This window comes from Lycorma delicatula, chromosome 10 (assembly GCF_047948215.1).
Source record: "Lycorma delicatula isolate Av1 chromosome 10, ASM4794821v1, whole genome shotgun sequence".
NCBI lineage: Eukaryota > Metazoa > Arthropoda > Insecta > Hemiptera > Fulgoridae > Lycorma > Lycorma delicatula.
The window spans coordinates 27,222,087-27,242,697 of NC_134464.1; the positions used below are offsets into that span (position 1 = coordinate 27,222,087).

Sequence of the window (20,611 nt, forward strand, 5' to 3'; positions counted from 1 at the left end):
TATTTTATTTATGTTAAAACAGATTTAAACAGAACTGCATCTATTATTTTGCAAATATGTAAATAGTTTGATTTATCATGTCATCACTATTCCCTCTACATGAAATTTCTGAAACCCTAAGGTTCATAAAACCGTGAGGCTGTGACTACACTTTAAAAAAAAAAAGAATTTTGTTGCAAGCCTTATTCTAAGAATATGTATATGAGCCATATGTCGTTCCCATGGCTTCCAATTCAAGTAATCACTGAGACAAGGGCTGTATTACATGACCTCACAAACAGATTTAATGTGATCAACATGTGGCGCAAATGGCAATCAATGTGTTAATATTATTCGCCTGTACTTGTCTTTATCATTAAGAAGAGAGATTGCTCAACTGTAATCACATTCAAGCCTTCATAAAACAAACCGAAAACTTTCATTAAGGAATTATAGGAGACAGATGTTTATAGTATTTTTTTTTATTTTTTTTTTTATTAGGGGTATTCATTGTAATTTGTTTCTTTTTATTTTTTTACAGATAATGGATGGGCAAGTAAGTAATACTTTTATTAATGAAGCTCTGCCTCTTAATAAAGATATTAAATTAGAGACTGAACAGGATGATATAGCAAAAATGACATCATTATTTTTACCACATCACATGACCAAAACTAATACATCATTTAAGCATGTAAGCTTTTTTTAATTTTTTATATTTACATTACATTCGATTTTACACATTACATTTACTGTATTTAAAATTTAAATTAAATAGATGTAGTTTATTTAATTATTAATTCTTTGTACATTTCAAAGAGAAAAGGAATTTTAAGTAGATACAATTTTACTTATCTAACACTACTCAATAATCAAGAATGGATTTAAAAAAATTATTATTATTACTTGCAATTAAAATAATTTTATTGAACAGAATGATGAAATGTGATCATTTTAAAATTATTAAATAATAAATGATTCACTTTCAAAATAATGGAACTTTTTCTTCCAGTGGCCTTTTCAAGCTAATTGAGTTCGTTCTTCTGTGGAGTATACTTTACGGTAAATGTAGTTGATGGTATTTTTTATGAGCCTGGAAAAAGATTTGGCTTTTATTTTTCTGATGGAATATGAGATTTTCTTGGTTTCATTGTGTTTGTAATAAGTATCTTTATTATTTCTTAATCTGCATTCATTTTCTTGTATTTGTATTGGTCCTAGGATTTTTCTCAAGTTTTTACTTTGTTTTTATAATTGGATTTATTTTATCTAATTTGAAACTGAGGATGCACCTGATACAAACAGATCCTTGGGTTTGATTACCAAATTTAGGTGTCTGATTTTGGCATTTACTTTGGTGTTACTTTTGTTATAATATCTTTTCCTAGTTGGTAGGCTAATTTTATTTTTCTCATTCTTTTTTCATTGGCTTCAATATCTAAATGATTAATATTGATTTTACTCTTCTATATTAAAGGATAACTAATGATAACTTTCAATCAAAATATTGACCTAAGTCTTTAATAGAAAATACCTTCAGTAATGCAGTATTATTCAGTAAATAATTATATGAACATTAGCAAACCTTCCAAATTAAATAAAAAAAAAATTATGTTAGAAGAAATTGTATTTAAGCTACATTATTTTTGCACAGAGTTCAAATTGATTTGAAGTAATTGAATATAAACTAGATTTCGATAAGCTTAAATAATTTCATATTATCCACAAATAATAAAGAATGTGAATAGCGTATAATTAAATTGAATCTTGCTTATAAATACTAGGAAAACTGGAGAACCCAAATGCATGCCTTGCCTGACGCCAGATCTAACATAAATAGGCTTAGAGATAAAATTATCATTTTTTATATATGGGATTATTTTTGAAAAATATTAATCTATCAAAGAAAACAATTAATTGTTAAATCCCATATATAAAAAAAAAGTCATTAATTTAATAACCATCATTTAGTGAATCAACATTATTATCCATATACACAAAAGGTCGTTTGTGAAGATTTATGTTCCAAAAAACCATGTTTTTCAGGAATTTGAATTCCTGTAAAAATTACAAACTCTTTATACGAGGTGTAATTTTCATGCAAACTACCTTATTTAAGAGTTTGGCAAAAACTTTGCATTTGCTGATAGTGCAATAATTATGGATATCACAGTTTTTAAATAACGGGCATATGTAGCAAATTTTCCAAACGCTATAAGAAACAATTATTTAAAGAACAAATAAGAACAAAGTATTTAAAGAACAATTTAACAGCTTAGTTAAAAACTGTACAAAAAGGCAGAGAATTTTTTCACTAAAAGAAGATGAATATTTTCTGGGCCAATCAAAAAATTATAATTAGTCAGCAAATTACTTCTTCAACATCATTTTCAGAGTAACGTTTACTGTAGCAGTCATTACAATTAAATGTAATTTCAGTTGAAAAAATCATTGTTAGAGTTTCAAAATCCATATGAGATGGAGAATCTTTTGTCATTTTTTTTAGCATATAAATATTCTTTGGAATCATTAAATAAAGATTCCTCAACTTTAACAGTATAATTTAATAATAAATCTTTACAACTAAGAGTATTATACACTTTGTTGTTAAATAATTCTTAAAATTAGTAGATGTACATTGTATCATTTAGTAAATATTGATTCTTATAATATTATTATTTTTATAATTCGTGAAATATTTATGAGAAATAACAGTAGAATTCAAAATCTTAATACAACGTTGTTATCTCTAAAGGTAAATGATATATTTATAATGATAAAAAATTTCTCCATGAGCAGTATTAACACTAATGTCAGTAAGATTAGAAAAAAACTAAATCATGAGAATTACTGCAAGAGTTATAACAAAATATTTGATTGTAAAAGATTATAATTTGTAGAAAAATCTGTAAAGTGAGTAGCAACATTTTTAACATTTAATTTTGGATGACTTTTTCAAAGAAACATTTTCTAGGTTTTCCCGTACAAAACCTAGCACGTTAAAGTCACCTAATAATAATAATAATTTAACTGTGGCTGCACTATTAATGTTTGTGATACGTGAATTAGAAATACAATTTTTTTTTATTTTATAAATTATACAAAAAATCATAAAATATTTATAAAGGCTCTTTTATAAAGAAGGAGAATGTTTTAAATATATATGCTCTATGTTTCCACAGATTTCAGAACCGAAAGTGAAAGAAGGGTGTTTTCAATGGTCCCAATATTTGTAAAACTTTTAAAGACGAAGTCTTTCAAAACAAAATAGAGGACATTGAAAAAGAAGTTTGTGAAGCATTTAAATAAGTCTTAAAGAAATTTTTTGGGAAAAAAAGAACCCAAATTTTAAGTGTATAAGGAAGTGATGCTAATGAAATTCCAAGACTTGGGGTTGTTTGATGAGCTAGAAGGTCCATTTTCTGCATTCTTATATTAATTATATGATAATCTTGGTGCTGTAAGTGAAGAACAGGTTGAAAGATTTCATGTAGATATAAACAAACTGGAACACTAATGAAATTGAAGGCAGAATCTAAACCTGATTGCAGGGTTACTGTTAGTGCTTCCATATAGATGATCCGCAAGCTGACTACAATAGAAAATATGACCTGAGAAGCGTTGAAAGGAAGAAAAAAGGCAGTAGAAGTCTATAGAGGTAAAAAAAATAACCGTGTATGGGTAAGAAAAATAATGTTACTTGACAGAAAAAAAAAAATTGTGGCCATATTTGAAATCAGTGCACAAAATAAATGCAAAAATCAGTTATCAGATTACAAAAACATTCAAATCCCATAATGTTGTTGACCTGCTTTATACAAATAATCATAAAATATTTACTTTGTGTCATTCATTTATTGTTTTTTATTACAGCAAGTAAATTTACTACAAAAGAAAGAGGAACCGCTCGATATGCAATTGAAAGAGGAACCACTTGATGTACAACTGAAAGAGGAACCGCTTGATATTATTGATGGTGATATTGAAACAGATCCTTTAGCAATTGAAGAGACCAACTTAGTTAAATCAGAAAATTTAAAAGTTGAAAATGAAGAGGTAAGGTGTTAGATTTTGCATACCTTGGAACACCAATTATCCAGATTGACCTTCAATGCCAAATCTGGATAATTTAAAAAAGGTTATCATATATAGTGGAGTGGACATATCACTCTAATGTTTAATGGGTAACACACTAAGTATATATATATAAAATTAAATTTATTTTAGTAAAATTAAAAAGAAATTTGGAACATTTGTACAGTGTAAGGAAAAAGAGGTACAATCATATGGTTAAAAAAATACAGTGTGTAGGAATTTGCTTTATAATTAGTTTTACAAAAGCCAAAATATATGTATGTTTTTGCTAAATAAATTACAAATAAGTCAATTAAAAACCCCAGTAAAAAAAGATGATAAAAAAATTTCAGATAGCATATATACAGCTAGAAACAAAAGCATCTCATCATTATCTACCTGCTTCCACAGATGAAACCCCAAACTGGTTTACTAATATTTTTTTTTAAGAAACTTGGCATAAAGATTAGTCTGCTTCATATGAATATAAACTAATTCAGTAAAAAATAACCTGAATAAAGAATATACACTGTAGGTGTAATCAGTTAGAGAAGTTTATTCCTGGAGTAGGAACAAAACGTTCTGCACTGATGTGCGAATAGTTTCTGACTGACAGCAGTAGATGAGATTAGTAATATGTAAACAATAACGATGCTAACAGAAGCATTGTTAAAGGTGACACTCAAATAACTGCAGTTCCAGCTTTCTCAGTTTGGTTTTGACATTGCTCACCTATGTATGTGAATACTAGCTGCCCTGCCACGCTTCGCTGTGGCACATTGTGGTTGCATGGATAAGAAATTAGAAACAAAACAAAGTATACGTTTCATAGAAGTTTAATTTTGCAATACTTGTGGATATACAATATTTTTTGTTTTTCCACTGTCTGCGTAGATATAAAGGCTATCTGGTTTGCCGCCTCGGGAACACGCAACATACAGTTGCCCAAGTGAGAAGCAATCCGCATCTAAATCTAAACCACACAATTCTAAAGATTGACCTTGAGCTTTAGTGATTGTGATTGCAAATGCCAATCGAATTGGGAATCGCAATCTTTTAAATTAAAATGGTGTATTGGATGGGATTATGGGTATTTGAGGAATGAGGACATCTTCACCTTTGAATGGCTCCGTTAAAATCGTTGCTTCCACTACGTTATTCATCAATTTCTTAACTGCAAGTCACGTGCCATTGCAGAGTTTTGGTTGATTAATATTCCGCAACAGGATAATTGTCATTTTTTTATCGAACCTTTGCTAGAATCAATCTAATGAGGAATGTTTTCCCAGTTCTCCTGGCGCATCCAAGAAGAAGGTCCCCCCGACTCCGTCATTTATCATTAGCATTATGCGATCATAAATGCCTTTCTGTTCACGCGTTAATTTGGGTATGTTTGATTGGACATATGACTGAAGATCACCAATGTTGTAACTCAGTTCACGGCGTAAATCCACATCAAATGAAGCAATCGCAGCTCGGGTGGGTGCTGGCATTCCCAATTGACTAAGAACTTTATTTGCAATAGCTAAGCACTTGATAAATATCTTCACTATTTATCAATGCTTCGTTGTAAATGCCTTCTGTAAATTCCATGGTCATATTGGTATTTTTCTAGGCGTACTCTATGCAAAATATCCTCAGCCATATGCAATCGATATCTTTCCCATAACTCTGTGGGAGATGAAGGGAAGCAAGCGGTCAATATAATTACGAATAATGCGCGTATTTGGTTTGGATGTGCAGTGTTGGACGCGTCATTAATACATATATCCCACTGTTGGTCGTTTTCTAATAAATTCAGAGATTGGTGAAAGGCACAGCTCAATCACGACACGATCACACAAAATTACCTCAATTAAAGTGAATATTTAATTCAGATTGTATAATAATCTGAATCAGAAGCAAGTGGATACGTTTTTTTTTTTGTTAATAAACAATGTAATTGGGAACAGGTATTGTTTCACATGTGACTGCGGTTGTCGTTAGCTAGTATGGCGAGTGTTCCCTCACTTCCGGCAGATGGCGGTCACTGGTACACAGCTGCCCGTAAAAAACTGTTTTCTTGCGGTCGCGGGTATGTGACTGATGCGAAAAATAGATAAAAACAATCTTTGATGCGGGTTATATATCGTGTCAAAATTTGAGCTCAATCGGTGCAGAACATTTTGAGTTTTTGAAGCGTACACAAACAAACATATATGAAGATTTGTGGGCTGCGAAAAAACACATAATTTTAAATGCTTACAAAAGCAGAGTAATGCTTACAAATTACAGAAAAATCAAACTGCGTTGATTTCAGATGTTAATAAACTGCTAACGTAAGTAGAAGTTGTGCTGCTTCAGTATACAATGTGATTCTGGAGTATGAATCTACTAATGAATTACGGTCTCCAAAGAAAACAAAATCCCACAGGTCGATTGAGAAAAAGTTGAGATTTTTGATAAAAACGCGATTCGTAAAAAAATTACACGAATTTGAATTATTTAGAAGTAGTTTAGCGGTGTATTATGTCCTTTGGAAGAAAATTCGGTTATTGTCTTCGTTGTCGAAGACAATAATTATCATTAAACGAAAAGAATTCCAGCCGTGTTATAGAAAAATAATGATATCAAAATGTGGTTTAGTTCAAAAGGAATAATTTTTGAAGAGGTTTAAGTTAAAGGGTTAACCCATTGCAAAGGGTTTCGCGTATTATAAGTAATTATAGTCTGAATAAAATTGGTTTGACACACAACGCCATATTGGTAAGTCCTTTACCTAAGTTTTTATTCGGCTCCTAACGAATATGTTTGCTGGCCTCCGTGGCGCGAGTGGTAACGTCTTGGACTTTAATCCGGTGATTCCGAGTTGGAATCCTGGTCAGGCATGGCATTTTCATACGCTATAAATCATTCATATCATCATCTGAAGCAATGCATAATGGTGGTTTCGGAGGTTAGAAAAAACGAATACTTGTGTGGTTTCAGTGTTACTATTTGTGAATTTTGTTCTTTGCTTTTACATAACAAAGAACGCTAAATGACCAAAAAACGATTGTTTGGTCATATATATGTAAAAAAAATAACCTAACAAAGGATTTTTTGGTCATTATGTAGAGGGATATTATTTTCTGTGTATTTGGTTATTTCGACTTTTTTTGTTTGCATAGTTTTAAGTCTATCTGGGATATAAGAAAGTTGGGTGTTTTAATTTATTTACTGTAAGTCATGCTTCTTGGTGGCTTTTCTTTTTGTTTTGATTTTTTGAATAAAATACAAATGTTTTAGCTGTTAAATATAATTCAAAGAAATTTGTTACTTAATCAGTTGTGATTTTGTTTACATTGGCAACGGCCATACGGGCTCTTTGTGATTGGTCGTTGTTTGACAGCGGCCATCTTGCATTGATCTGATTGGTTTTCCTTTGTTTACATTTTCCAAATTAAAAATGTACAAATTAAAAATAGATGAAAACAATCTTTGATGCGGGTTATATATCGTGCAATAATATATATCTGCAATAATCAGTGCAGAACATTTTGAGTTTTTGAAGCCGTACACAAATGAACTTAACTTAATATTTAAATATTGTTGGATATTCCTCCTTGTCTGATAGAACATCCAGAGAAGGTTTGTTCAGGAACATGGTAAATCTCCATAAAGTTTGGTGGAGCACCATCTTGTTGCATACTGAATCCTGAATAAATCTGGGGAACAGTAAAGTCCTCAAGCATGTCGGGTAACAGAGTTTTGTTCTATCATAATCTGACATTGACTTTTAATGTGTCCCTTTCATTTTCGATTGTAATTATTTGTTATTTTTAATTTTACAGGTTACTATTGATAATGGAATTAGACATCCTACGTTAAAATCACATTTAAATATTCATACAAAAGAGAAACGTTATGTTTGTAACTTCTGCCAAAAGGTTTTGAATTGTTCTACTAGTTTAAACAGACATCTTAATATTCATACAAAAGAAAAAAATTATGTTTGTAACTTTTGCCAAAAGGTTTTTTATCATCCTTCTAGTTTAAAGAAACATCGTAATATTCATACAGAAGAGAAATCTTATGTTTGTAATGTGTGCCAAAAGGTTTTGAATTGTCCTTCTACATTAAGCAGACATCTTAATATTCATACAAAAGAGAAAACTTATGTTTGTAACGTGTGCCAAAAGGTTTTGAATTGTCCCTCTAGTTTAAAGAGACATCTTAATATTCATACAAAAGAAAAAAATTATGTTTGTAAGTTTTGTCAGAAGTCTTTTAATTATAAAGAAGTTTTAAAGGCACATCTTAATATTCATACAAAAGAGAAAAGTTATATTTGTTACTTCTGTCAAAAGGCTTTTAATAATCTTTCTAATGCAATGAAGCATATTAATAATTTACACCACAAACAGAAATAATGTTTATCAAAAATCTTTTAACATAAGTTATACTTTAAATTAGGCAGACATCTTAATAATATTCATATTAAAATATAATTACAAGTTTACTTCATGTCACATGTTTTCAAATATTAAAAGCAAACAAAAAGTGTATAATCCGATATCTTTGTCTCTTATAGATATTGATCTTAAAAATCTTTATTAATTTAGTTTATTACCAACATACTTGTAAAAAAATAACTGCTACTTTTCGTGTATCAGATTCTTTAAAAATGTATTCTTTTATTGTTATCGCCTGGATTTAAATTATTTTCCTTTTTTCCTTGCCACTAACATACATTGAAGCACATTCAGTTTCATTGGTTTTCCCTATTCTTTTATCCTGTATCTGGAACAGTATTAAAAGTGATCAGAGTCAACAGATCACATTACCTTATGCCTTTTTTGATCTAATCGTTTCTACAATTCCGAATAAATTTAAATTTAGAGAAGACGTTGGAAATTGTTTGTTCAGTTGTAGTATCATTCATTCCCATTTCTATCAACAGAATCATATATACCTTTTTAAAATGTAATGCATAATTCTTGTGTTTCACCATTCTATCTCATTTTATTAATTTTACACAAATGATTTTTTCCACAAGAGTTTTAGAAAATAATTTTCTTGGAGAAATAGATTAATTCATTGTAATGAAAAGTGCAGTATATTTGAATTTCAGTTTTAGAAGTTAGTTTATAAGATATATTTTGTGAGTTTTTATGTGATTTTAATAAACATTTTGTTCATAATGTAAAAGATTTTAGAATTATGTAGTTTGATTTTATATATATCTGTGTAGTTAAAATGTTAACATTCACTTAAATGTTTAAGTAGATTAAAGTGTATACATATTTATTTTATTTAAAAAATTGTATTTTTAATCTAATAAACAAAGTTCTACAGAAAACAGGTTTATTTTTATTTAAAACATACACCATTCTTTTTGTAAAAACAAATTAATGTATTCTAGTGTGTCTAGATACAAGTTTATTATTTATCTTGTACTATCATGTTATTTTTGAACGTTGCATCTCATGCTGAGTGGTGAGTAGGTGATTTGTAATTTTAATTCACATATAAAAGTCATTTATATGCCTGCAAATGCGACATCACCAATAATGCAATTGAGGATTGATAGCTCAGTTCAATGCTTACTATCTTACAAAAAACATTTTTCAGATGGTTTCTGCGACTAACAGTTCAAGCAATGGGATTTGTGATTTGCGAATGTTCTGGAAAAAATATAACATCATTTTGTATATAATTTCGGTGAAACTTGGAAGAAATCAAAGAGAGTACGCTTTGTAGAGTATGACACAATGTGTATTAAGATGATTATCAAAATCAAACTGCATTCGATAACGGACAAGGACCTATTATTTAATGAAGTTATATAATTCGCCAGCAGTGATTTAGTTATAATTTTATGATTTTATAATTCGCCAAGTCGATTCTGAAGATATGAGTGAACTTGTGGAAGGAGATAAACAACTTTTAGAAAACAAAGACTTATTAGCAGTGGTCGAGTCACCAAATAAGCAACTAGATGACAATTCGAATAGCAGTTGCACATTAAATCTAGGTCAACAAAAATCAATAGCGGTGAACCTTCAACCTCATTCCTCCCCTTTCAAAGCCACAATTAACAGTAAAAGGATTGCAGGAGGCATTAGAATACATCAAAAAATTTTGTGATTACGAAACTGAAAATGATTCCGATCGAGAACGAAATACAAAAGTTGTAAATGGGCAATGAAGTTATAAGATGCTGCTAGATCAGTTGCAATGTTTGGTTAATTGAAACCCAACCACCAGAGAACACTGGTATCTACGATCTAGTATTCAAATCCTTATAAAAGTAACAGTTTAAATTTTCCTCCCGATATCATCACAGACAGTAATGGACCAGAATCTATAAGGTATTTAAAAATGATTACTGGTTGTTTAATTTATTATAGTAATGTTATTTGAATTTTTAAGTTTTAACTACGTTCTTTTTTCTATTGTATTACTTTTATTTTCAACAAAAACATTATTATTATTAAATGCTAGCGCATTTTTTTCTTTTTTAAATAAATGAATAACAGTGGCTTCTAAGAATTTTATGAACATTTTCAAAGATAATTTATTTTTGGATTAAACCATTTTAAATGCTCATTAACTTATGGGTTAGTTGTGCGATATCATCAATAAATATATATATTTTCCAACATCGTCGTGAATCGAAGTATAAAACATACTCCTCCTACCTTTCGTGTTACAGAAACAACTACGTTTTAATTTCAGTATTATTTATTGTTTGTGGTTTTCATTTGTTTATCTAAGTAAGTAATTTTATACTATTCTAATATAAATTAAAAGAATTTAAGTTTGATTTGTTTTTTATATTGATGAATCGGAAGTATTTGCTTTATCCTGTGGATGTAAATTCATTTGAGTTCGATATAAAATCGTGTACTTCATGCTAGTGTTCTTAAAAAATTTCATCATAAATTGTGGGGTTATTATTATTATTAAACATTTGTAAAAATATTGTCTTCTTATTGCACTGGAAATTATAATACTTCTTTACTTATTCCATTATTTTCCGATACTAATAAAACAGTAAAGAGTTTTGTAATAGACTGTTGAAGATTTCAAGTTATAATTAATCGAAAATACATCTGTTTGACGACAAATAATAGCAAATGCCAATCCTTTTTATTAGTTTCAGTTAAAACTCGCGAAAATAAACGGAATTCGGTTACAAAAAACTATTGTTTCGCTGAACAAAGTATTATTTACAATCCATTACATACATTATAGTGTAAGGTGTTCATAATATTCATTGTAGTACATAGTGTATAATTTTTATGCCTACATAATATCTTAAACTATCGATTCTCTTAAAAATTCTCTGAAACTAAATTCCATCCCACAAAAATAAGAATTATAAATAATATTTGAAACAAAACATGAACATAGTACACGTACCCTGGTTAATTACAAGGTGTCTATCCTCATTATTTGTTGCCACTGCATGTGGGAAAAAAATTCTCATCCATTTATTTTTCATCAGGAATCAACTCTTCTAGTTATTCGGTTTTAAGTAAGGTATGTTTTACTTGATATGTAAGAAAAATTATGAGTTAGATAGTTGTAATGTTTCCTAACTGAACTTATTATCCCTTAATATGGACAAAGTTTTACTTGTCCATAAAATAAACTCCGTAATTGCGGTCTGCATATCCAACCATATACCTTTAATGATGTTACATCAAATTATCGCCTTTATGGTCCGGAATCCAAGCAAAACAATCCGTTCCTTCTAAAACATATTAGAAATTTCTATTTTTTATAGGTTGGCAATAACAGCTTATCAACAATTAAGTTTTGTGTCTAGCATTTGAATATTCATTTGAGTAGTGTTTGTGCTGTTACCATTTGGTCAGTCATTCGTAATGGGTGATACCACAAATTTGTTTTCATTGGGAGAGTTTTCGGACAGGTTGATAATTTATGGTAAAGTAAATAAAGATTTATTTGGCTGATGTGCATGAATACCAGGAAAGTTATCCAAACCAAGTAGTACCGGATTGTAAAACATTTGAGGCTTTGGAGAGATGAGTTTGAGAAACAGGTATGCTTAAACGACAGTGTAATATTCCAGTTACTGATGAATCCTGTTTTATAACAAATGACATTGTAAATTATCGAAAAACTTGCACCTGTATAGTAGAAAATTCCCATAAGATGCTACAGGTCATTTTCAACACTCTGTTTGGGTTAATGTGTCTATCATAATGTTATAGTCCCATTTTTCTTCCTGGCAATACTCAAAGGAGGTGTTGGTATTTGCATTTTTTGTCAACATGCTGATCGGACTGTTTAAAATATATAGAACATGTAGATAGATAAAAGAGTGCAGATATGGTTTTTCAATGAAGGCACACCTGCTAACTTGATGTGAATGAATTATTTTAAATAACTCATTTAGTAAGCAGTAGTTTGGTCAAAACAGTCCTGTAAAATATCCACCTCAGTTTTCAGATCTCACGCTAGTGGACTTTTTCTTTTGGGGTTGGATGAAGTTTTTATTCTATTCCACTTAAATTGACACACAAAAAGAATTGAGACATACAATAGAAGCTGAACTACTATTAGGAATAATAATGATGCTGTTAGATGGGACATCTTATAGCATCAAACCAATGGTGCTATTAGACGTCATCCTAGCTAGCATGGATTCGCTGAGCTGAACTATGCATTGAACAGAGTGGCGGCCCCATTGAGCAATTGCTTTGAAGAAATGTATGCAGATTTATCATTTAACTGTTTTTATACTAATAATTTTTAGAAAAAAATTATTTTTAATCATTTTTTCTTTTATTGTTAAGTTTTCTGTTTTTTTTTTTCATTTACATTATGTTGTTCAAACATTAATGAAAATTGTTCTGTTTAAAATTGTATTACTTTTCAGATCTAGTTGGTGTGTTTTGTTTTTTATTAAAGTTGAACTTACTAAATTTGTGTTTAATTTAATAGATATTTACACCAATTTTCCCAGAAGTGGATTCTCTACAATGTTAATTAAAATTTTTATTTGTTTATTGGGAAATTAACAATATTGTTTTATTCCGAACCAAAAAAAGTATGTTCTGATAAAATGTTTTTTTGTTTTGACCTGTTTCCTTGATTTAAGTGAGATAGAGGAACAACCACATTTATTCAATTTCTTAGATCAAAAACCATTAGGAAACGTTTAATTTATCGCTCAATTTGTACCCCAAGAAATTTAGTATGGCTTAATTTCACAGAGGAATCAGAAATCAGGGCTAAATTTTTTGCAAGCTGAAACTTACTAGCAAATCGTTTTCTGATCTATGTTTACACAAAAATTTTTTCTTATTTTTTGCTCTAGAATTATGTCCTGAGAGATTGCTATGCAATTTTGAATTGCCTGTATGTACCTTAGTGAAGTTCATCAGCTGAATGGTTCTAGTTTTTACTAGTTCTTGTAATTTACTGTTTGTTAGTTTCACTTGATACTTAATCCATCACAAAAACAAAATTCAAATATTTTAAAATAGGATAACAAGATGTTAAAAATTTCAGTTCAATGATTTCAGTTTTCATCATCTTAAATCTCATATTTTATTTATGTTAAAACAGATTTAAACAGAACTGCATCTATTATTTTGCAAATATGTAAATAGTTTGATTTATCATGTCATCACTATTCCCTCTACATGAAATTTCTGAAACCCTAAGGTTCATAAAACCGTGAGGCTGTGACTACACTTTAAAAAAAAAAGAATTTTGTTCAAGCCTTATTCTAAGAATATGTATATGAGCCATATGTCGTTCCCATGGCTTCCAATTCAAGTAATCACCGAGACAAGGGCTGTATTACATGACCTCACAAACAGATTTAATGTGAGCAACATGTGGCGCAAATGGCAATCAATGTGTGTTAATATTGTTCGCCTGTACTTGTCTTTATCATTAAGAAGAGAGGTTGCATCTGTATCAACTGTAATCACATTCAAGTCATCATAAAACAAACCGAAAACTTTCATTAAGGAATTATAGGAGACAGATGTTTATAGTATTTTTTTTATTTTTTTTTTATTAGGGGTATTCATTATAATTTGTTTCTTTTTATTTTTTTACAGATAATGGATGGGCCAGTAAGTAATACTTTTATTAATGAAGCTCTGCCTCTTAATAAAGATATTAAATTAGAGACTGAACAGGATGATATAGCAAAAATGACATGTTTATTTTTACCACATCACATGACCAAAACTGATACATCATTTATGCATATAAGCTTTTTTTAATTTTTAATTTTATATGTTTGGCCGACAGAACTGTGAAGCAATTTTTTGCATTTATATCTATTTCTGCTGTGTGTTTTCGTTCCTGGTTTTCAAACAGTTCTTCATTCTTTTGCTTTATTTTTGTCTTCTGTATTTTGAACAAATGTGCCTTTTTCTCTTTTTTGAAATCCTTGAAACCTTTATTGATCTTCTTTTTTTACGGTAAATGTAGTTGATGGTATTTTTTATGAGCCTGGAAAAAGATTTGGCTTTTATTTTTCTGATGGAATATGAGATTTTCTTGGTTTCATTGTGTTTGTAATAAGTATCTTTATTACTTCTTAATCTGCATTCATTTTCTTGTATTCTTATTGGTCCTTGGATTTTTCTCTTTACTTTGTTTTTTTAATTGGATTTATTTTATCTGATTTCAAACTGAGGATGTACCTGATATAAAACCTCGGGTTTGATTACCAAATTTTGTTGTCTGATTTTGGCATCTACTGAGGTGTTACTTTTGTTATAATATCTTTTCTTAGTTAGTAGGCAAATTCTATTTTTCTCATTCTTTTTTGATTGGGTTCACTATCTAAATGATTAATTTTGAATTTAGTCCCATATATTACAATTTGTTGACTATTGATTTTTCCATGTTTTGTTTTTTGGGACTGGGGATAATAAAAGCATAACTTTTTTTTTTTTGTCTTCAGTCATTTGACTGGTTTAATGCAGCTCTCCAAGATTCCCTATCTAGTGCTAGTCGTTTCATTTCAGTATACCCTCTACATCCTAAATCCCTAACAATTTGTTTTAGATATTCCAAATGTGGCCTGCCTACACAATTTTTTCCTTCTACCTGTCCTTCCAATATTAAAGGGACTATTCCAGGATGCCTTAGTATGTGGCCTATAAGTCTGTCTCTTCTTTTAACTATATTTTTCCAAATTCTTCTTTCTTCATCTATTTGTCGCAATACCTCTTCATTTGTCACTTTATCCACCCATCTGATTTTTAACATATTCCAGGAGCCTTTCTACCATTTAAATCTTTTAATGCTCTCTTAAATTCAGATCTCAGTATTGTTTCTACCATTTCATCCTCCTCAACTTCCTCTTCCTCCTCTATAACACCATTTTCTAATTCATTTCCTCCGTATAACTCTTCAATATATACCACCCATCTATCGACTTTACCTTTCGTATTATATTGGTGTACCATCTTTGTTTAACACATTATTAGATTTTAATTTATGTACCCCAAAATTTTCCTTAACTTTCCTGTATGCTCCGTCTATTTTACCAATGTTCATTTCTCTTTCCACTTCTGAACACTTTTCTTTAATCCACTCTTCTTTCGCTAGTTTGCACTTCCTGTTTATAGCATTTCTTAATTGTAGGTAGTTCCTTTTACTTTCTTCTTCACTAGCATTCTTATATTTTCTACGTTCATCCATCAGCTGCAATATATCGTCTGAAACCCAAGGTTTTCTACCAGTTCTCTTTGTTCCGCCTAAGTTTTCTTCTGGTGATTAATAATTTCCTTTCTTCTCCCATTCTTCTTCTACTTTTTCTACCTTATCTTTTTTACTCAGACCTCTTGCGATGTCCTCCTCAAAAATCTTTTTTACCTCCTCTTCCTCAAGCTTCTCTAAATTCCACCGATTCATCTGACACCTTTTCTTCAGGTTTTTAAATCCCAATTTACATTTCATTATCACCAAATTATGGTCGCTATCAATGTCTGCTCCAGGGTAAGTTTTGCAGTCAATGAGTTGATTCGTAAATCTTTGCTTAACCATGATGTAATCTATCTGATACCTTGCAGTATCGCCTGGCTTTTTCCAAGTGTATATTCTTCTATTATGATTTTTAAATTGGGTGTTGGCAATTACTAAATTATACTTTGTGCAAAACTCAATAAGTCTGTCCCCTCTTTCATTCCTTTTGCCCAGCCCGTATTCACCTACTATATTTCCTTCCTTGCCCTTTCCAATGCTTGCATTCCAATCTCCAACTATTATTAAATTTTCATCTCCTTTTACGTGTTTAATTGCTTCATCAATCTCTTCGTATACACACTCTACCTCATCATCATCATGGGCGCTTGTAGGCATATAGACGTTAACAATTGTTGTCGGTTTATGTTTAGGTTTTGATTTTATCCTTATTACAATGATTCTATTGCTATGCATTTTGAAATATTCTACTCTCTTCCCTATCTTGTTGTTCATTATGAAACCTACTCCTTCCTGCCCATTATTTGAAGCTGAGTTTATTATTCTAAAATCACCTGACCAAAAGTCGCCTTCCTCTTCCCACCAAACCTCACTAATTCCTACTACATCCACATTTATTCTATCCATTTCTCTTTTTAAATTTTCCAGCCTACCAACCTTTTTTAAACTTCTAACATTCCACGCTCCGACTCGTAGAATGTTATTTTTTAATTTTCTGGTGACCCCCTCCTTAGTAGTCCCCACCCGGAGATCCAAACGAGGGACTAGTTTACCTCCGGAATATTTTACCAAGGAAGGCGCCTCCATCATTGCTATATGAAAATGCAGAGAGCCACATTTTCTTGGAAAAAAAGCAGCTGTAGTTTTCCATTTCTTTCAGCTGCGCAGTACTCAGAGGACTGAGAGTGATGTTGATATGGCAGTTTAAGTCGTCCTGACTCACTTCCCTAACAACTACTGAAAGAGCTGCTGCCCTCTTTCAGGAATCATTCCTTAGTCTGGCTCTCAACAGATACCTCTCCGATATGGTTGCACCTTCGGTCCAGCTACTCTGTATCACTGAGTACTCAAGCCCCCTCACCAACGGCAAGGTCTCATGATTCATAGAGGAGGCAATTAAATTTAATGTAATTAAATTTTTGTAATTTTAGTTACAAAAATCATTGTTAGTTTCAAAATCCATATGAGATGGAGAAGATCTATTGTCATTTTTGTTAGCTATAAAATAATCTTAGGAATCATTAAATAAAGATTCCTCAACATTACCAGTATAATTTAATAATAAATCTTTACAACTAATAGTATTACATACACTTTGTTGTTAAATAATTCTTAATAAGTAGTAGATGTACATTGTTTTTGAAGCTTATAGAGGTTTTTCTTGTTAATAATTGCAATAATGAGTTGACTAGGGAACTGCTTAAAAAATTTAATTTTTTTATTAGTACTTTTCGTACATGACAATCAACAATATTTTTAATTCATTGTTGCAATTTTTCAACAGAAATTTCTATATCATAATCAAATTCCAGTCAGACATAACATTTTTCAAACACTACAAAATTCCATTACCACGGATGCACACCTTCAAGCTTACATGGTGATCATTTAGTAAATGTTGAATCTTACAATATTAATATTTTTATAATCTGTGAAATATTTATGACAGATAGGATTAGAATTCAAAATCTTAGACAATGATGTTATCTCTAAAGATAAATGATATATTTATAACGATAAAGAATTTCACCATGAGCATTAACACTTCACGTCAGTAAGATTAGAAAAAACTAAATCATGAGAATTAATGCAAGAGTTATAACAAATTATTTGATTGTAAAAGATTACATTTTGTAGAAAAATCCGTAAAGTGAGTAGCAGCATTTTTATAAGTTTGGATGATAACATTTTGTAGGGTTTCCCTTAGAAAACCTGGCAAATTAAGGTCACCTAGTAATAATAATTTAACTGTGGCTGCACTGTTAATGTTTGTGGTAAGTGAATTAGAAATACAATTTTTTTTTAAATTTTATAAATTATACAAAAAATCATAAAATATTTACTTTGTAGCATTCATTTATTGTTTTTTATTACACCAAGTAGATTTACTACAACTGGGATTGATGAAACAATTTGTAAAGGCTCTCTCTAAAGAAGGAGAGTGTTTTAAATATATATGCCATACGTTTCCACAACTGTCAGAACTGAAAGTGAAAGGTATTTTCAATGGTCCAGATTTTGTAAACTTTTTGAAGACGGAGTCTTTCAAAACAATATAGAGGACATTGAAAAAGAAGCTCGGAAAGCATTTAAATAAGTCATAAAGAAGTTTTTTGGGAACAATAAGAACCCAAATTTTAAGTTTATAGTGGAAGTAATGCTAATGAAATTCCAAGACTTGGGTTGTTTGATGAGCTAGAAGGTACATTTTCTGCATTCTCACATTGATTACTTACCTGAAAATCTTGGTGCTCTAAGTGAAGACCAGAGTGAAAGATTTCACAAAGATATAAACAAAATGGAACACACAAACGAAATGGAACGCAGATATGAGGGAAGGCAGAATATGAACCTGATTGCAGAGTACTGTTAGTGCATCCATATAGATGATCCGCAAGCTGACTACAATACAAAATGTGACCTGAAAAGTGTTGAGAGGAAAAGAAAAAGGCAGTAGAATTAGAATTCTTTGTAGAGGTAAAAAAAAAATTGTGGCCATATTTGAAATCCGCGCACAAAATAACATAAAAATCAGTTTATCAGATTACAAAAACATTCAAATCCCTTAATTTAGTTGACCTGCTTTATACAAAAAATTATAAAATATTTACTTTGTGTCATTCATTTTTTGTTTTTTATTACAGCAAGTAGATTTACTACAACTGAAAGAGGAACCGCTTGCTATGCAACTGAAAGAGGAACCACTTGATATTATTGATGGTGATATTGAAAAAGATCCTTTAGCAATTGAAGAGACCAACTTAGTTAAATTAGAAAATTTAAAAGTTGAAAATGAAGAGGTAAGGGTGTTAGATTTTGGATAATTGGAACACCAATTATCCAGATTGACCTTTGCAATGCCAAATCTGGATAATTTAAAAAGGTTTATCATATATAGTGCAGATATCATTATAATGTTTAATGGGTAACACACTAAGTAAAAATATATTTATGTATATAAAAATAAATTTATTTTAGTAAAATTAAAAAGAAATTTGGAACATTTGTACAGCGTAAGGAAAAAGAGGTACAATCATATGGTTGAAAAAATACAGTGTGTAGGAATTTGCTTTATAATTAGTTTTACAAAATCCAAAATATATATATGTTTTTGCTAAATGAATTACAAAAAAGTCAGGTGAAACCTCAGACTGGTATACTAATTTTTTTTTTTAAGAAACAGCATAAAGATTAGTCATATTCATTAGAATATCAACTAATTCAGTAAAAAATAACCTGAATAAAGAATGTACACTGTAGGTGTAATCAGTTAGAGAAGTTTATTCCTGGAGTAGGAAAAAAACGTTCTGCACTGATGTGCGAATAGTTTCTGACTGACAGCAGTAGATGAGATTAGTAATATGAAAACAATAACGGTGCTAACAGAAGCATTGTTAAAGGTGACACTCAAATAACTGCAGTTCCAGCTTTCTCAGTTTGGTTTTTAAATTGTTCACCTATGTATGTGAATATATACATATATATATTTAAATATTGTTGGATATTCCTCCTCGTCTGATCCAACATCCAGGGAAGCATTGTTCAGGAACATGGTAACATCTTCATAAAGTGTGGTGGACCACCATCTTGTTGCATACTGAATCCTGAAAAAATCTGAGTAACAGTAAAGTCCTCAAACATGTTGGGTAACAGAGTTTTGTTCCATCATAATCTGATATTGACTTTTAATGTGTCCCTTTCATTTTCAATTGTAATTATTTGTTTTTTTTTTTAATTTTACAGATTACTATTGATAATTGAACTAGAAGTTCTACGTTAAAATCACATTTAAATATTCAAACAAAAGAGAAACATTATGTTTGTAACTTCTGCCAAAAGATTTTGAATTGTTCTTCCAGTTTAAACCGACATCTTAATATTCATACCAAAGAGAAAAGTTATATATGTAACTTCTGCGAAATGTTTTTTACCATCCTTCTACTTTAAAGGCACATCTTAATATTCATACAAAAGAGAAAAATTATGTTTCTAACTTCTGCCAAAAGGCTTTTAATAATCTTTCTAATGTAAAGAAGCATATTATAATTTACATACCAAAGAGAAAAACTGAAACATTTCTCAGAAATCTTTTAATGAGAGTTATACTTTAAAATAGACAGTCATCTTAATATATCCATATTAGAAAATAATGGTTACAACCATTAAAAAGCTTGAATTAAGAAATTTTATTAAGGGAAAAAATAAAGCATTCTTTAAGTGTGCATAATTTAAAACAAGTTAACAGAAATTATCTAATGTTTATAATTAAACGTTAAATTATTCTTTTTTCTATATATGTTACAACTTTAAAGGTGGGGAGGCTTCTGCTGTTTATGCCTGAAACATAGTCAGTTTTAAAGAAATTTTTTAATTTCGTAATTTATTTATA

General features: G+C 30.1%; 2 protein-coding genes across 5 annotated transcripts in view; both read left to right on the forward strand.

The window, feature by feature from the left end:
* LOC142331109 (uncharacterized) overlaps positions 1-9,362 on the forward strand; it is a 54,508-nt gene extending 45,146 nt beyond the window's left edge. For all 4 annotated transcript variants that reach the window (XM_075376782.1, XM_075376784.1, XM_075376783.1 and 1 more), the window contains 3 exons: positions 521-673; positions 3,853-4,035; positions 7,866-9,362. In XM_075376782.1, the coding sequence (XP_075232897.1) occupies positions 521-673; positions 3,853-4,035; positions 7,866-8,444 (915 nt within the window). In that variant the 3' untranslated portion in view covers positions 8,445-9,362. The remainder of the gene's footprint in view (positions 1-520; positions 674-3,852; positions 4,036-7,865) is intronic.
* LOC142331111 (beta-1,3-glucan-binding protein-like) overlaps positions 1-20,611 on the forward strand; it is a 190,710-nt gene that overhangs the window by 154,489 nt on the left and 15,610 nt on the right. The window lies entirely within an intron of this gene.